At 41.1% G+C, this 15,221-nt stretch overlaps 1 protein-coding gene across 1 annotated transcript; it reads right to left on the bottom strand.

Moving 5' to 3' along the window:
• Positions 1-3,206: 3,206 nt before the first annotated feature.
• On the bottom strand, positions 3,207-14,672 carry LOC128466330 (vomeronasal type-2 receptor 26-like). Its single transcript, XM_053448236.1, has 6 exons — positions 14,425-14,672; positions 13,273-13,561; positions 7,894-8,380; positions 5,334-5,479; positions 4,672-4,799; positions 3,207-4,182 (listed from the first exon to the last, which is right to left on the bottom strand). Exons 1-6 carry the CDS (start codon positions 14,670-14,672, stop codon positions 3,285-3,287), a joined length of 2,196 nt encoding a protein of 731 aa, XP_053304211.1. The 3' UTR covers positions 3,207-3,284.
• Between the last annotated feature and the right edge of the window lie 549 nt (positions 14,673-15,221).

Consider the following 15,221-nt stretch of genomic DNA (forward strand, 5'->3'; position numbering starts at 1 on the left):
GGATCTCAAAATTCCCCATTAAAATATTTAAAGTAAATAAATCTGTCTGTCTTCATTACCTGCAGATAAATTACTGACAGCTTTCTAAGTGCATAGAAACTGTTTCCTATACCAAGGCAGAGGAAGGGTTAACAGGCTTCAGTATTTCTGTACACTCAAAATCAATAAATTTAACCGTTTCACTGATTTTAATAAAAATGGAGAAATATTGTGCTTTTTATGGCTGATTTAGTTAGACCAAAGGTCTCAGATCCCCCAGTTTGGGGTATCGCTCTGCGCAGGCCGAGGACCTTCTGCAGTAACATCTCGTGCCGAGGAGCTCACGGGAATCTCCAGCAGGGTTACAGGGATAGAAACTGATGTCTTTTAACAGCAGCCCTTGCCAGACCATCCTAAAAGGGCTGTCACGCTGGCCTCGCTGGAAGTGACCCATCTCTTTATTAAAGGCCAGTGATGGAGGTTCATACACCTTACCTGTATAGAGCGCCCCAGACATGCGATAAAAATGTAACACAGAAAATGCACTTACTCTGCACAGATACAATAAAAGGGAACGTATCTGATTTTTCCATAATAAAATTCTTTTATCCCGGTATTAACTGTAAATAATCCTCCAATCATCACATCTCCTTCCTGATAATATTTATACTCAAACAGGCATTCTTTCCTTGAGATGTGGCATCCAGGAGCTGATCTCAGAGTGACGCGTGTCCCTGCTATTACTCCCAGTAAGCTCAGGCACAGAATGACTCCAAATTGTTGAGCCGAGGGCAGAATGAGATCCATCACAGACCCCGCGTCCTTCTCGGTGTGATCAGCAGCAGCTCTGCAGCTCCCGGTATATATCTGTGATCAGCGCTATATTAAACCAGCCGGCCCCGGCTCAGATAAATATATCCAGCTCTCTGATCACACGTTGGGAATTATTCTCTGCGAGGGAGAGAGCGTTAAATCCCCGGACAAACAGAAAGAATAACTGAAGTCAAAAGTAAAAATAAAGTAAAATAAAGTAAAATTAAATTCACTTTCAAATAATTTCTATTCAAACAGTAACGGCATCTAAGGGGATTTTAAGGTTTGTGTCCATCTAGCTTTAACTCTTTCCAATGAGGTGTGAAAGTTCATACAGGGCAGCTGGAGGTTGGGAAACTAAGGATGGGGTGATAGGGTGAGAAGTTATTGGGAGTGTCCCTGTGTATTTTGCCCGGTGCGTATGACGCGTGTTCCTGCTATTACTGCTAATTTTTTTCAGCTCAAAATGCAATCGCCAGCAAACCGGCAATCGCGTTTCAGGGAAGGGGGTTGTTTGTTGACTTGTGTGGGGACCTGACACAACATTCCCCTGCTGCCTGATCGCTCCATGAGAGCGTCAGTGCAGCGTTAACCCCTTCAATAATGGTTAATACCCATTTTGTACAGGGAAGCCCAGGCAGAACAGCAACAGCAAAAACAAGCCCCCTCAAGTCCTTTGAGACTCTTCCCTGCAATCGCCGGTCTGCCAGAGGCAGCTTCAGGGACAGGGAGAAAGGGTTCTTCGGTGCTAGGTTAAACAAAGGGCGGACAATAATTTTTTTATTTGTTCACTCTTGATGATGGGGGGTACATGGAGAACGCATAGGTGGTTGACACCTGCTTTTGTTTGGTTGTTCTCATTTTTATTGTTTCTTTAGTTTTACACAGTGCTTATAGGCAAACCACGCTAAGCGGTCTTCTGTTTGTATTTTCTCTACACTCAGCCTGCTATTGCTTTACTGATCGGTGTTATGATGTACTCAGAATTATATCTATGAATGTGAAGGGCCTTTAGCGCTATCTGAAGCATGTAAGGCCTGTGCTGCTGTTATGTGCCTCCAACCTTGAAACTGTGCAAAACCTAGTGCAGTATAATTATAAGGAATTATGAGCCTATTTGCTGAAAGATATCCATAGATGCGGTAAATTTCAATTCTCTTGGTGGGGGCGTATTGTCTCCCTAAAACGCCTATATTTGTTTTGCGCTATCCCGTTGCCAGTTCTGCGTTGTTTTCTTTTAATGTGTCAAAGAGCCTTTGCTAAACATATTTAGTTAAACTGGCCGGCTAGATTCGCGAAGCGGACACTCTATATGCCTGTGTTTAACGGAGGTATGGGTGCACCCAATTTACTGTATTACCATGATGCGGCTAGACTGACACAGGCTCTCCAAGCCAGGTTTGCGCATCCTACCCCTAGATGGGTGGATCTGGTGAAAATGACCTTCTTTTTCCATATAGCTATTGCCAGCTTTTGTGGTGTTTTGTGGGAAAAGACGAATTTCTATACCCAGGGCCCACAATTTGCCATACGTTTGGTATCTGGGATAGAAAGTGGCTGCCCCTCTTGCATACTTCTTGGGTTAGGGGCTATATGTCGATCACTTCCTTACGCTTTTTTTCGCCTGATCTGTCTTTGGCCTGTTCGAGGGACAGTGGGATAGCTTGTGTTGTTAACCTTTATGGTAAGCACAAATTACGGCTTTTCGCTGTTCTTCAGGCCCAGTATGCTCTTCCTCCCGGCGACCTGTGCCTATATATTAGAGTCAAACATATCTTATCACAATTGCTACGGCGGACATGCCAGCGTTTCCCTCACATCCGTTAATAAAGCAGTGCTTTGCCTCCTCTCACTTGTAGCACACCATCGCCGTTTGTTACCGTACGTTTCTCAGCCTGGGATACAAACTATCTTACATGGTGAGGTGGGACATAACAATGGATTTGGAGGATTGGCATGGAGCTCTTCTTAACCTGCAGGGTGTGTCGCGCTGTATAAAACAATAAATAATATTAATAATAATCCTGTCTGGACCATAGATTGGAGGATCAGAGTGTGATTTATAAGGTTATTTATTCGGAGTCAGGGCCGGATTTGGAGTCAGGGCCGGATTAATATTGGGCCCCATGGTGTAGATGCTCCAGGCTCGTGTCTGCACTCCGGTGCCGCAGAGTAGAGAAGGTTGAGAAAATAGAATTCTACCTCCAACGCAAGCGCATGGGGCTCTTATATGGAGGTCTTTAACAGCAAAAGGCACAAGGACGCCCCACAAATCCCCCAAAAAAGTAAAAAGCAAAGAGACATTTACCTTACTGGTTTTTATGCTCTGCCTTCTGTTTAGCCCAATGTAGTGTAATGGTGGAGGTCCAATCCTGATACCAATAAAGGATCTTGATGTGGGATCGAGATGCTATTTTATTATGTTTGTATATCTGATGTTACATACATAGCATTTCCTAATAATGATAACTACACAATACTTGTATGAGATTTCACCTGTTTTGAAACAAATGTGTTTTTGTATTTAGTTCAGGCCGGCATAAAATAATATAACATTTGGGGAAAAAAATACATCCTAAGAGTCCAGCACTTGAAGCTAATATGGCAAAAATCTCTACGGCCACCATATATTTTCCTTTGGTGCTCAGGTAGGCCGGGATCATCGCAATCCAAACGCTGCAGAACACCAGCATGCTGAAGGTGATGTACTTGGCCTCATTAAAACTGTCTGGTAATGTCCTGGCTAAAAAAGCTATAATAAAACTAACAGCTGCCAGAAGCCCCAAATAACCCAGGACACAGTAGAAGGCGATGACCGAGCCCTCATTACACTGAATGATAATCTTTCCCTGATAAGAGCGCATGTCCAGCTCTTGGAAAGGAGGGGCAAGGGCCAACCAACCAATACTTATTATAATTTGAATAGATGAGCAGAACAAGACTATAGAATTGGATACTTTTACTCCAATCCATTTTCTCCAGTAACTCCCAGGTTTGGTGGCTTTGAAAGCGATGCAAACCATGATGGTTTTGGCCAACAGAGAAGACACAGCTACTGAGAAGATGACTCCAAAAGCAGTTTGTCGCAGCATGCAGGTTACATCCTCAGGACGACCGAGGAACAGAAACACACAGAGGAAGCTCAAGATGATGGAGACCAGGAGGAGGAAGCTGAGGTTCCTGTTATTTGCTTTGACAATAGCAGTAGCTCTGTATGAAACATATATTCCCAAGATAAGAGCAGTAATAAGGGAAAAAAGAATGGAGAGAGATATCAGCGTCATAGAGATCCCATCACTGCTGTAAGATAAAAAATCATGAAGCTTGGGAATACATTGATTTTTCCATTGAGCAGGCCATTCATTGTCTGGGCATCTTAAGCATTTTTCACTGTCTGCAACAGAGTTAAAAAAAAATAAGTAACAGCTAACAGGCTTCATTCACCACAAATATTCACCACAGCCATATGAGGGCCTACAAGAAAAGGATAACTACCTCTTACAATAAAAAAAAACTTTATTGGCCCAGAAGAAATCTTACTAACAATATCAATACATTAAAAAAAGGAAAGACCAGGCCTCTGGCTCCTTAACGTTTTGGATGTGTCTTTTGTAATTCATTTTATTTATTCTTTTAGGACTGACCCCTTTCCTTACACAACTGGAGAAAAGGGAGTCCAATGATCTTTCTAACTTTATAAACGAAAAGCCACCTTTGTTCGCAATAACTGTTCTTAACCCCTTAAGGACAATGGGTGGTCCCTAAACCCATTGAAAACAATGCATTTTGAGCCCGTACATGTACGGTCTTTGTCATTAAGGGGTTAAAAAGATCAAACCTTTGAATCAAATTGTACCCCCTTTTATAATAAAACATGACCTACCAGTTATGTTGGAGATTTCTCCCTCTGAACACGGAACGCAGCCGTAACAGCAGGTGTAGATGGAAGAATTGTGTAATTTTCTGTTTCCGGGCAAACAGTTATCCGAACACTGAGACTCTGGCATCTAAAATAAAAAGACAAAACATACATTTCTCAAAATTTTTCTTTTTTTAATCTTTAATTCTTCATAGTTTGCTTTCCAATACGCGGGACCGGACCTTCATGTGAACAGTAATCAAATATGTTGGCAGGGGTTGGCTGGGTGGACTCTACATCCCCCCTATTTGCTTTGGGACTCTGTAACTGGCGCTAACTCTGTAATGACTCTGCACCAGTCATTGTGGATGCAAAAGGGGTTCCTTGGGGCTTCAAACACATGCGCAGGTCTATCGTAGAACTCATATGGTACTCTGTATTATTAAAAGAAGGCAGTGTCTCTATAGCCGGTGATACTTTTATAAGATGTGGGCACACACATATCTCCAGACATTTCTAACTAGACAGGATGTGTCGGGGATATTTTATGTCTGATGTGCTGATTCTAAATCCAGAATTATCATGATTGTCTCTGTCACTGGTGTCTGAATCATTGTATTAATTCATGGGTTTTCTTTTAATGAGTTATTTGATAAGCTGCTGAGTCAGCTTGCCATCTCACCTGGTTATTGGGATTCTTCCAATGGATTATTTTTTTATCTAGAAAGAGCTTTTGGTCACTTGGGTCAAAATAACCAATTTCATCTAACATCCATGTATAATTTCTGAAGGCTTTCCAGTTCATAATCCGGTACCATGTGACAAATTCTCCATTTTCATCAAAAAAATTATAAGTCCCTTTACCATCTGTCATTTGCTGCCTTCTCAGATGGTGGTGTAACTTCATATGGAAGGAAAATATAATTAATGTAACTCGCTAAAAGATCATCTTCCAGAAATTGGCTTTTATATAGAAGTTTATGAAACATATTTAAAATGAATAGACAAATCTACAGAGTTGCCTTTCAAAATTAGAACAAAATATTCTCTACAACATATCGGGTCTATTCACTAAACTATGAGGACATAAGAGTTGGCTAAAAGTGTGAATTCACTAAACTATGAGGACATAAGAGTTGGCTAAAAGTGTGAATTCACTAAAGTATGAGGACATAAGAGTTGGCTAAAAGTGTGAATTCACTAAAGTATGAGGACATAAGAGTTGGCTAAAAGTGTGAATTCACTAAAGTATGAGGACATAAGAGTTGGCTAAAAGTGTGAATTCACTAAAGTATGAGGACATAAGAGTTGGCTAAAAGTGTGAATTCACTAAAGTAAAGTCTGCATTTGCAAAAAAAAAATCCTCAACTCGCATATTCCCAATGGCAGGAGAGCCAATACTCAAAATAAAGACTTTTGAGGTAACTTGCACCTAGATTATTACTGGTACCTATTGCCTGAACTTATACAATAACACACACTTACACATATATGCCCATTTACACATTTGTTATAATTGTACGTTGGAGGAGAAACGCTCACTTACACATTTACTCTTCCTCCTGTACCTTCTCTTTCACTCTCTCCCTCCATCACCCCTCACCTACAGCTTTCTCTCTGCTTTATTAGCTTCTGCAGCGGGGTCATGTAACTTCACTATGGGCATTTTCCCCTTGGGCCAGCCTTCCTCTGCTTGGACCCTCCCATGCAAAAAGTGGGGGCCACTGGATGGAGACAGGAGTCATTCATTCTAGAAAACATTGTTTTTGGGGTCGTCTGGAAAACGGTCCCCATAAATCCTGCTATGATGGCAGGCCATCTCATACAGTCATATATATGCTTGTTATAATCGTATGTTGGAGGAGAAACGCTCACTTACACAGCCATACATATTAAAATTGAAAGAAGATCGGCATATGTTACTTCCCCATGAAATGTGAGACTGTCCTCTGTTGCATTCTTCTAAAATATCAAGATGGTCTAGTAAAAATCTGTTATTCAGATAATCATCCCATACAGACTGCATTTAATGAACCTGGTTGTGTCAGATGAGTGGGAAGTGATATTTGCTGTAGACTCATTTGTTTTTTGCACCTCTCTCTGGCCTGCTGCTGGACAGGAGATTCTGCCCTGTTTTTAGAAGCCGACATTGCTGGCCTATAGCTGACAGATGTGGTGTAACGGCGCTCTGTACGAGCACTAGTACAACATTACTAAATGAATGCCTGATAGCTTGATCCATAATACAGTAGAGAGATTCTCAAAGGGATTTCTAACCTTTTTCAAAAAGAATAAGTTGATTTTATTTAAAGTGCAGTCATATCCTTTATTTCTATCACTACAAGTAAAAGTATTATGATGACGATGTTGCTGAACATAAATTGGGTAATTGTTCAGCAGTGGCACCTACTGTGTAATGGAAATCCTACACTTTTTTTGTATCGCCAATAATAATTATTGTCTTTTATGAGGAAGGTTCTATTTGTCCTGAACAAAACAATGTCTAACTGGTTTGGGTACGTCACACAAGGAAAAGGGGAATCATGGCTTAACAAACATATGATAGAAATTACACAAAAAACCCCGCTCCCAAAGCGGCCACATGCGATAGGATCTGGTTTCTGTGCGACATGGCCCAGACTCAAAGCCTGTGATGGCACCTTCACCATTTCTCTTTATTAACTGGAACAATCCCACCTCTTCCCTTAATTTAGGGACTCTAATGCAAACCTTTATTCAGTGTGATTCAAGTTTTTTGTTATTTTATCCTCTCAGATCTTAGTCTGAGCTGTGCTCCTTCATTTCTCCAGGGTGGGTTTAAGGAAACGCAAATAATACATAAACTTGATGCAAACACAATCGCCCCCCCCCGTGATGGTAACATGCATTAATCAATCCAAATATTTTATCTACCTGTCTGTATTTGGCTATTTCCATTTTCTTTCCATGCGCTGTATTCAGGGATGGATATATAGTATTTAGAGCGTAAGCCATAGCAAAAACTGCGTGAACTATTTGTGAATAATGTCCAGCGTAACGGAAACTGGGGATGTCGGCAATACGCTCTTTACCAGTGCAGTTTTTAAGGGGAAAATTCCATTGAGTTTTATAATATTTGTTTTTTTTGGGATTTTGCGTAAAACAGTTAAAGTAATTCAACCAAATATCTTCAAGTAGCTTGTCTTCTGGGTGATTTGAGGGATGGAGACCTTGCATGAAGCCACCCTTGGCTGAGGGATTACTTGCATAAATGTCAAGTGCTAAACTGCCATTGAATATAACGGGCATCTTATTGAGGAAAAACGTGTTTAGGGCCCACGTGGGGCCGATGATTATCGTCTTGTCTTTAAGAACTTCTTGTAGTCTGACTAAAGCATTTACAACATGTATGGAATATGATCCACAGAGAACAATGACCTTAGCACGGGATTTCCTTATAATGTTTTGATTCCTTTTTCCAATGATATGATCGGTAGCAGTTACAATGCGGCTAGTTTTGATTAAATAGGCGGGACAGATGCCGTTGATGGCCATGTACTCAGTCAACGCCTGAGTTTCCTCGTCTCCACTGTCATCATTGGATGCGATTATACCAACCCAAGTCCAACCAAAGTAACTCAGCAGCTTGGATAAAGTAGAGTAGTTTATATGATCGTTCTGGAGAGCCCGGAAAATGGTGGGGTAATCATTTTTATCAGAAAGTCGAAAACTAGTTGTACCATAGCTGATCTATGAAAAAAAAAAACATTTCACATGGATTATGACATCAGCAGGTAGTGTATGCATCTTTCCTGTCGTAGGAATTGCAGTTGATTGGGTGAGCCATACACTACAGTAACTCCAGGTGGACATTATGTCACCTTCGCCCATCTCTAGAAAACAGAACAGGAAGGCGTAGCCTTCAATAACGGAGGAGCTCTGAGTAGGGAAGGGCTGCTGAGAGGTTGTAGTGATCCGGGTCTTTGTTATAGAGCACCCCTAAACATAGATACCTAGGGGCTTGGTAAATCAGAGTGGGTTCAGAGTAAAAATTGATTTTGCCTCTGTATAGATTATACATTACATGACAATTCACTAGGCCACCACCACAATGTCCCCACCTTCCTCCCCTTATCATACCCCATCATTTCTTGACACGCACTCACACATACACTAAATTTCTATATCACAGCATTACCATGTATCTTCTTTTTCTGTGATCCAGATGTACTAAATATCTGAACTTATATGACCCTAGTTCCGTATTTAATAAACCTGCGTATATTTAGGGGAATGGGGGGGATGAGGATGCTGTTGGAGGCAGAGGTTGGCTCCATCCTAATCATAGTAGTTTTTTAACCTGCCCGTGCCACGAGGCATAGGATATGGGGTCTGGAGTTTGTATACCGCTCAAGGGTTTGTTATATTACCCCCATACTCCCATTTTTGAAATGTACTAATTCTTGTGCATTCTTGACAAGCACACAAGCAATTGGACTTTCTAATGACCGCAGAGCCTCCTGGGGTAACGCATGAAGATGAGAATCTAAAATGCTTGGGGCTTGCAAAGTCATATGAAAAGAATAGCCTGATGCTGTGTACTGACTATACAGACTCTCCTAAATACACAGATAATAAACAGACAAAGAGCGGTATTTGTGCTTTATTAAGAGCGGACATACGGTACAAACGGCAGATTGCAGGAGACTGCTCGCAAAAAAGAGACTTCTGAAAAAGGAGAGAAAAATGATCTGTCACGTCGCTAAACATTGCGGACCTGCTGCACTAACCTGGACGGACTCGACAGAGCTCGGCTGCGCGGGTTACAACATGTGAGATGAGTTCCGTGCTTGGCCGATGACCTGGCTGCGATCAACCACATGTGACAACCCACAAATGTATACTCTCAGGAAGTGAGTTCAACAAAATGTTATATTTCTGTTATACTCATGTCAATAAACTGACATGGAAAAAGGAAATCCAGTGGTTGGTCCGTTACAAGGAGGTCGGCACCAACGCAGCACGTGGAGAATTTTCTTCTTTGCTAAAATTTGCTTGCCAGCCAGACTTGCATGTATCGCTGTTTAACTTGACGTCAGTGTTCATCACAAACTCTATAGGATGGCTTGAAAGGTTTTATGGTGATCGACAAGCCCTTAAAATGGAGACTGGGAACACAAACCTTACAAGCAGGCGACCTGGAGACCTCTAAGCACCCATAGGCAGTCGCAAGCACCGATCATAAGGAATTACATGGTGACCTGTATTTGTATGATGACCTGTATTTGTATGATGACCTGTATTTGTATGATGACCTGTATTTGTATGATGACCTGTATTTGTATGATGACCTGCAAGCCCCGGCTCCTAGACATTGAGAGGGCTCAGCATTTTAAGAATTCAGACTCTTCTAACGGCCCCAAGCATCTGCTCCACATCCACCTCTTCCTATGTAAACAGAAGAAAGCCAGGGAATTCGGAATTTACATTAACTGAAAGCAACCACAATATACAGTATCTCGCCTGCCTATACTATGGTGAGAAGTTGTCAGCAAAGACTCCATTCTCCACTTCTTTTAACCATCATCACTTGTTCGAAAGGTTTTTTTCTTTTCTACTCTTCTATAGGCCGTGCTGAGGCTTTTAGTAACTTCCTCCATTATTTCAAATATTATCTTTTTTCTTATGACTCCATAATTTCTCTCTCTCTCTCTCTCTCTCTCTCTCTCTCTCTCTCTCTATATATATATATATAACTCCATATATGTCGCGGCAATATTCACATAATAAATGTTCCTTATTACATTTCCATTGCTGCTCTTTGCTGTATCTCACGGTTCCTCAACAGCCGCTCCGTTATTTATTCATTACTTTTTCCTTGTTTTCTCTCTTGCTGTCTCTGATTCATGTTAAATCCATGTCTCTCTAAAACAGTTGTGATTAAAATAGTAAAAAAAAAAAAAAAAATGTAAAAATAATAGTGGGCTATCAACAAAAAAGTGCAACCGCATGGAAAGGGTTAAAATACTATAAATGCCCATAGGGTGCCTAGTTTTAAAAAATGTATGATTTGAGGGGTAAATTGAATTGGCCGGGTTCAAAGATACCCCAGATATGGGACGTGGGCACAGAGTGACCAGATGTCTAAACGGCAAAAAACTACACACCTCACAAATGTGGCCTTTTACCTCCCAAATAACCCAACAAACCCATACACGGGGGGTATCACTGCGCTCAGGAGATGTTACTGAACACATATTGGGGTGTTGTTTGACACGGACATATACCAGGAGCGGTAAATTTATACCTGAAGTACAACGTGTGTGAAAAAAAATACACGTTGTACTTCAGGTATAAACAAAGGCTAGTGGTAGAATTAGTGCATGGAAAGGGTTAAAATACCAACATTTGAAATACCTTGGGGTGTCTAGTTTTCAAAAATATACGGTTTGATGGGGTAAATTGCAGTGGCCGGCCTCAAAGATACCTGAAATGGCACATGGGGCAGAATGACCAGATTTGGGGAAAAATGGTTTTGAAATAGCAAAAGGTTACTTCTACTTATTGCCCCATAAGGTGCAGAAAAAAGCAAAAAAAAAAACAAAAATACATTGGGTATTTCTAAACTCAGGACAAATAGTAGAATCTATTTAGCCTGCTTTTTCATTAGTTTTTGCAGATGAGTAAAAGATTTTTCAAAGAAAAGTGAGAAAAAGTCATGTTTTTAACTCGTATTTTTTTTTATAGCAAATTAATAATATGTGTGGGAGCACAAAATGAGAAAGAAGAAAATCACAGCTAAACAGCAACACTGAAAAACGTTAAAAGAGCCATTGCCCCAAAATGTACTACGAGTAAGAAACTGTCTTGTCATTAAGGGGTTAATAAGGTCAAATGTCCCTTCACCGGTGATCACTGGTGGTCCAGTCCTCTTCCAAGTACTCAAAGTTGGGCCTTAAACTTTGGCAAAGTTGAGTTGGTAGAACTTGTGGGTTGTAGAACTCTGCACTAAACAGCACCCTGTCTACAGATATCAATATAATAGCAATAATATCGATCGTAGGTCTAAATGGGTTAAAATGACTCGTAAAGCTCCCGGTATGAATATGGAATACATAGACTTGTGGTTGCCCTCTAGTCTACTTGCATTGTGAAGTGGTAATGAAGCCAAGCCTTTCTAATGTATATTAAATAAAGAAGAAGTAGGAGTCTGCAATAGAGTGCAGGCGTTCCCAGTCTAGGACCTCTCCCCAGTATGTTTTACTCAGCACTTCTAACAATACATTTTGGAATCTGTTGACAACGATATTAAAACATGGACACGTCTTTAATCATCTTTATCCCAGTTACTCTAGTCGACCAAGTCGAGAGCAAGAGACCTTCAGAGTCCTGGCCTTACAGAAGAAGCCCACAGTGGTTATAGAACTGGAGGCAAAGTCTGTCAGTGGCCAAATTTCTCATTTAACCCTTCAGTGCTTCTCCATTATTGGACTGGATCATCTAATTGAATCTTCTGCATGTCCCCCAGATATTTTTAAGGATCATCATGGAATCTGTTGGCAGTCCATGAATAAAATGTAATAATAAATGTAATTATAGGTATCTGTGGAATCCGGAATAAAGAAACACAGATCAACCCCGGTATCTTATAGAACACCTATGAGAGAGACGTGATCAACCAAAGCAGAAATGGTTAATAAATGCTGCACCCCAACCTTATAATTAACTGGTGGATAAGCCGAGTGTAGACAGTCCGACGTTAATATTTATCTACAAACAAGAAAACTCACAATACGGACGGGCGCAGGCAGCGATCTGTGTGACTTTCCATGGAATCAATGCATTGGTTCCGTGGGTCACAGATTTAAATCCACCAAATTCAAACTCCAAAGTTAGACTCCGTCGCCTGCAAGAATCCGGACTCCTTGATTTGGAATCACTCTCGATTAGGTCACTGTATCCCAGGCTTCGATAGGATTGTGACCTCACCAAGACCTCAGCATTTATTGGGATATTACCACGTTACACTTCAAACAAAACGTGTGTTTTATTGTTACACAGTTACATAATGTATTGCATCACACTGAAGTGATGTCATATAACCCCGTGAAACGACGTAGACGATATGTTATTAGACATAACGCTTAACAAGTAAAAGATGAACAGAAAAGCGAGCTTTTTTCTTATTGGTCTGTAATCTCATTTTATGTTTCTATGAGATCATCAGTTGCATCATTACATGACCTCTCTGAAGTAACGTTTCGTAGATGAAAGGGAATTGGATCACGGGGGATGGTCGCGGTCAGACGGCTCGTTCGTTTATACTTTTTACTGGAATCACAGCGCGCTCTCTTCAGTTTTCTTCTTTCTGGAGCAGATTCCAGGGCCTTGTCTGGAGCGAGGTATTAATGCAGACGGATCCTATGATATATATGTTTAGGATCTGTGCTTCGTACTTTAAATGGCTCCCAGTTTATTATCTCATTCATTTTATATAAATATATGGAACCGCGCTGGACTAGACTGTGTAGGGAATTTGTCATCGGTGGGCCACCTTTGTAAGATCAGTCGGTTCTGTATGGTTTTGCCAATTTTCTGTCTCCAAAACCTAAGAAAATACATAAATTGAAGCTTTAACTCACTTGCGTGTACCTGTACATCCCCAGGATCTGGGCCATGGGTATTGTGGTGATTGAATAGTGATCGCCTATAATCCCGGCCACGTTGGCCTTTTTCCCGCAGCAGTAATTCGGGACGATGGGTCCTGGTCCGGATAAAATCTGTAGGATGCTTTTGACAGCCTTTATCCCATCTGAACAGGAGTCGTACAGGTGATACCCCAGCGTGATATTAGGTAAAAAGCCCATCTCGTTCAGGTCCTGAATGGTGTTCATGAAGGTCAGGATATTTTTGTAATGGAGACTCTGAGGACTGACGGGAAGAATAAAATGAAATAATAATTACGGGATCATGTTAAATATTAACGCAGCTCGTTTCTGGTTGTTGTTGGAATATGATAATAAAAGATATAGGGAAGCTAGAATTATTTTAAAACCACCTGAAAACCCCAGCGTCAAATTCAGACTTCCAGAAGATACTTGGCAAGATAAAAATATACACATGCAGTATATACCCCAATCTCCCAGTAATAACCAGTAAATATAGAGTCGGGGTCCAGGCTTCTCTGGGGGGGGGGGTTGGTCTGTGGATTGTGTCCAGTCTTTGTATCGCATGATTCTTTGTGAAACAGTTAATAGATTGTTCTAGAATCCTTTTGAAGCAAACACTGCAGTTAAAAGGTATTTGTTAAAAGCACTGAAGGCCCCGCTCAGCATCCAGGAAGCTGATTTGTAGTTTGCTGCCCACCCCGGCGCTCTAAGGGGGTCACTCGCTAAACGGGACGCTTCTCTTAGACGCCCTGCACGATACCCCCGCTGGTATGGCAAAAACATGAACCGGGGGATAAAGAATCAAAGATCACCCAAATCTCCTACGCAGACCTGTACTCATTTTATATGCGACTTTATTTCTAGAAATGAAGACAACCTGCAGTGATCTTTGGAGTCTTTAGGTAAACTTCACCCATTCGGAGATCAGTTCAGGAACAATATTTGTTATTACAAAGTTACGATGAGTCCAAAGCAGGACAGGACATTGTGGTTTAGATCGAGCATAAAAACAAGACTACAGGGGGTGGAGGAGGCTTTCAAAGAGGTTTCACATGGAAGTAAATACAGAGGATCAGATGAAGAGAATACAAGAAATCCAGATTTAATTGAAAAGCCGTGACTTACAGCATGCATTGGACGTATCGGATTATTCCATCCTTCACAAAATATTTCATAAAGCAGTTCACAGTGAACACTCCTCCGAGAACGACGTCCCCGTCCTGAAAGTATTCGTAGTCCTCGTAGCACGGTATGGTCTTCAGACGGCAGGCAGCCGGTGCGTTCAGAGCCCCAGATCCACAGAACGTGACGCTCAGGAATAACGCCCAACACAGCACTTTAGAGGAGTCTGATACAGATAAATATCGCCGCATCGTTGCCACCCCGTGTCTAGAATGTCACAGAATGTCTACAGGTTCCATGAAGTCTCACGCAGGGTAACGGCATCTGCCGAACGTGAAGGACAATGGAATAAACGTGGGCCGGATCCTCTGCTTTTATACAGTAAAGCCTCATAGGTTTCAATGGATGTTGAATTTAGCTCCATGCGTTTGTGGTTTGAGATCCCCGGGGTGAGCCGTTCCTAAAATATATGAAAGATTAATAACCGGTTTCAGCGGAGAAATAAGACGAATCCTACTATTTGTGATCTGGTTCCTCATAAACTTTATCTGTTTACTTATAACAGCATTTCAATATCAGTCAATAAGTAGGCGCACTTTCTTTTTTATTATATTTTTATTACACAAACTGAATTATTATAATATTTGTGTTACTTTAACCCCTTCATGACCAGGGTTTCCCACCATATTGACCAAAACATTCTGTCATTTTTCCTTTATATTTTGTCAATCATTATCCCCCTTTTCATCTTTAGGTCCCTCTTTTGAACCCATTTGTCTACATAAAATAATTTAAAATAG

This window comes from Spea bombifrons, chromosome 1 (assembly GCF_027358695.1).
Source record: "Spea bombifrons isolate aSpeBom1 chromosome 1, aSpeBom1.2.pri, whole genome shotgun sequence".
Taxonomy (NCBI): domain Eukaryota; kingdom Metazoa; phylum Chordata; class Amphibia; order Anura; family Pelobatidae; genus Spea; species Spea bombifrons.

Bases quoted from the DNA above. Each gene is read 5' to 3' on its own strand.
- LOC128466330 (XM_053448236.1), bottom strand. From the start codon at position 14,672: ATGCGGCGATATTTATCTGTATCAGACTCCTCTAAAGTGCTGTGTTGG. The intron at 8,381-13,272 runs GTGAGTTAAAGC...TTTTTTTCATAG, and splicing joins GGATGTACAGGTACACGCAA to ATCAGCTATGGTACAACTAG. The intron at 5,480-7,893 runs GTAATCCCTCAG...ATGAAAATGGAG, and splicing joins AGCACTTGACATTTATGCAA to AATTTGTCACATGGTACCGG.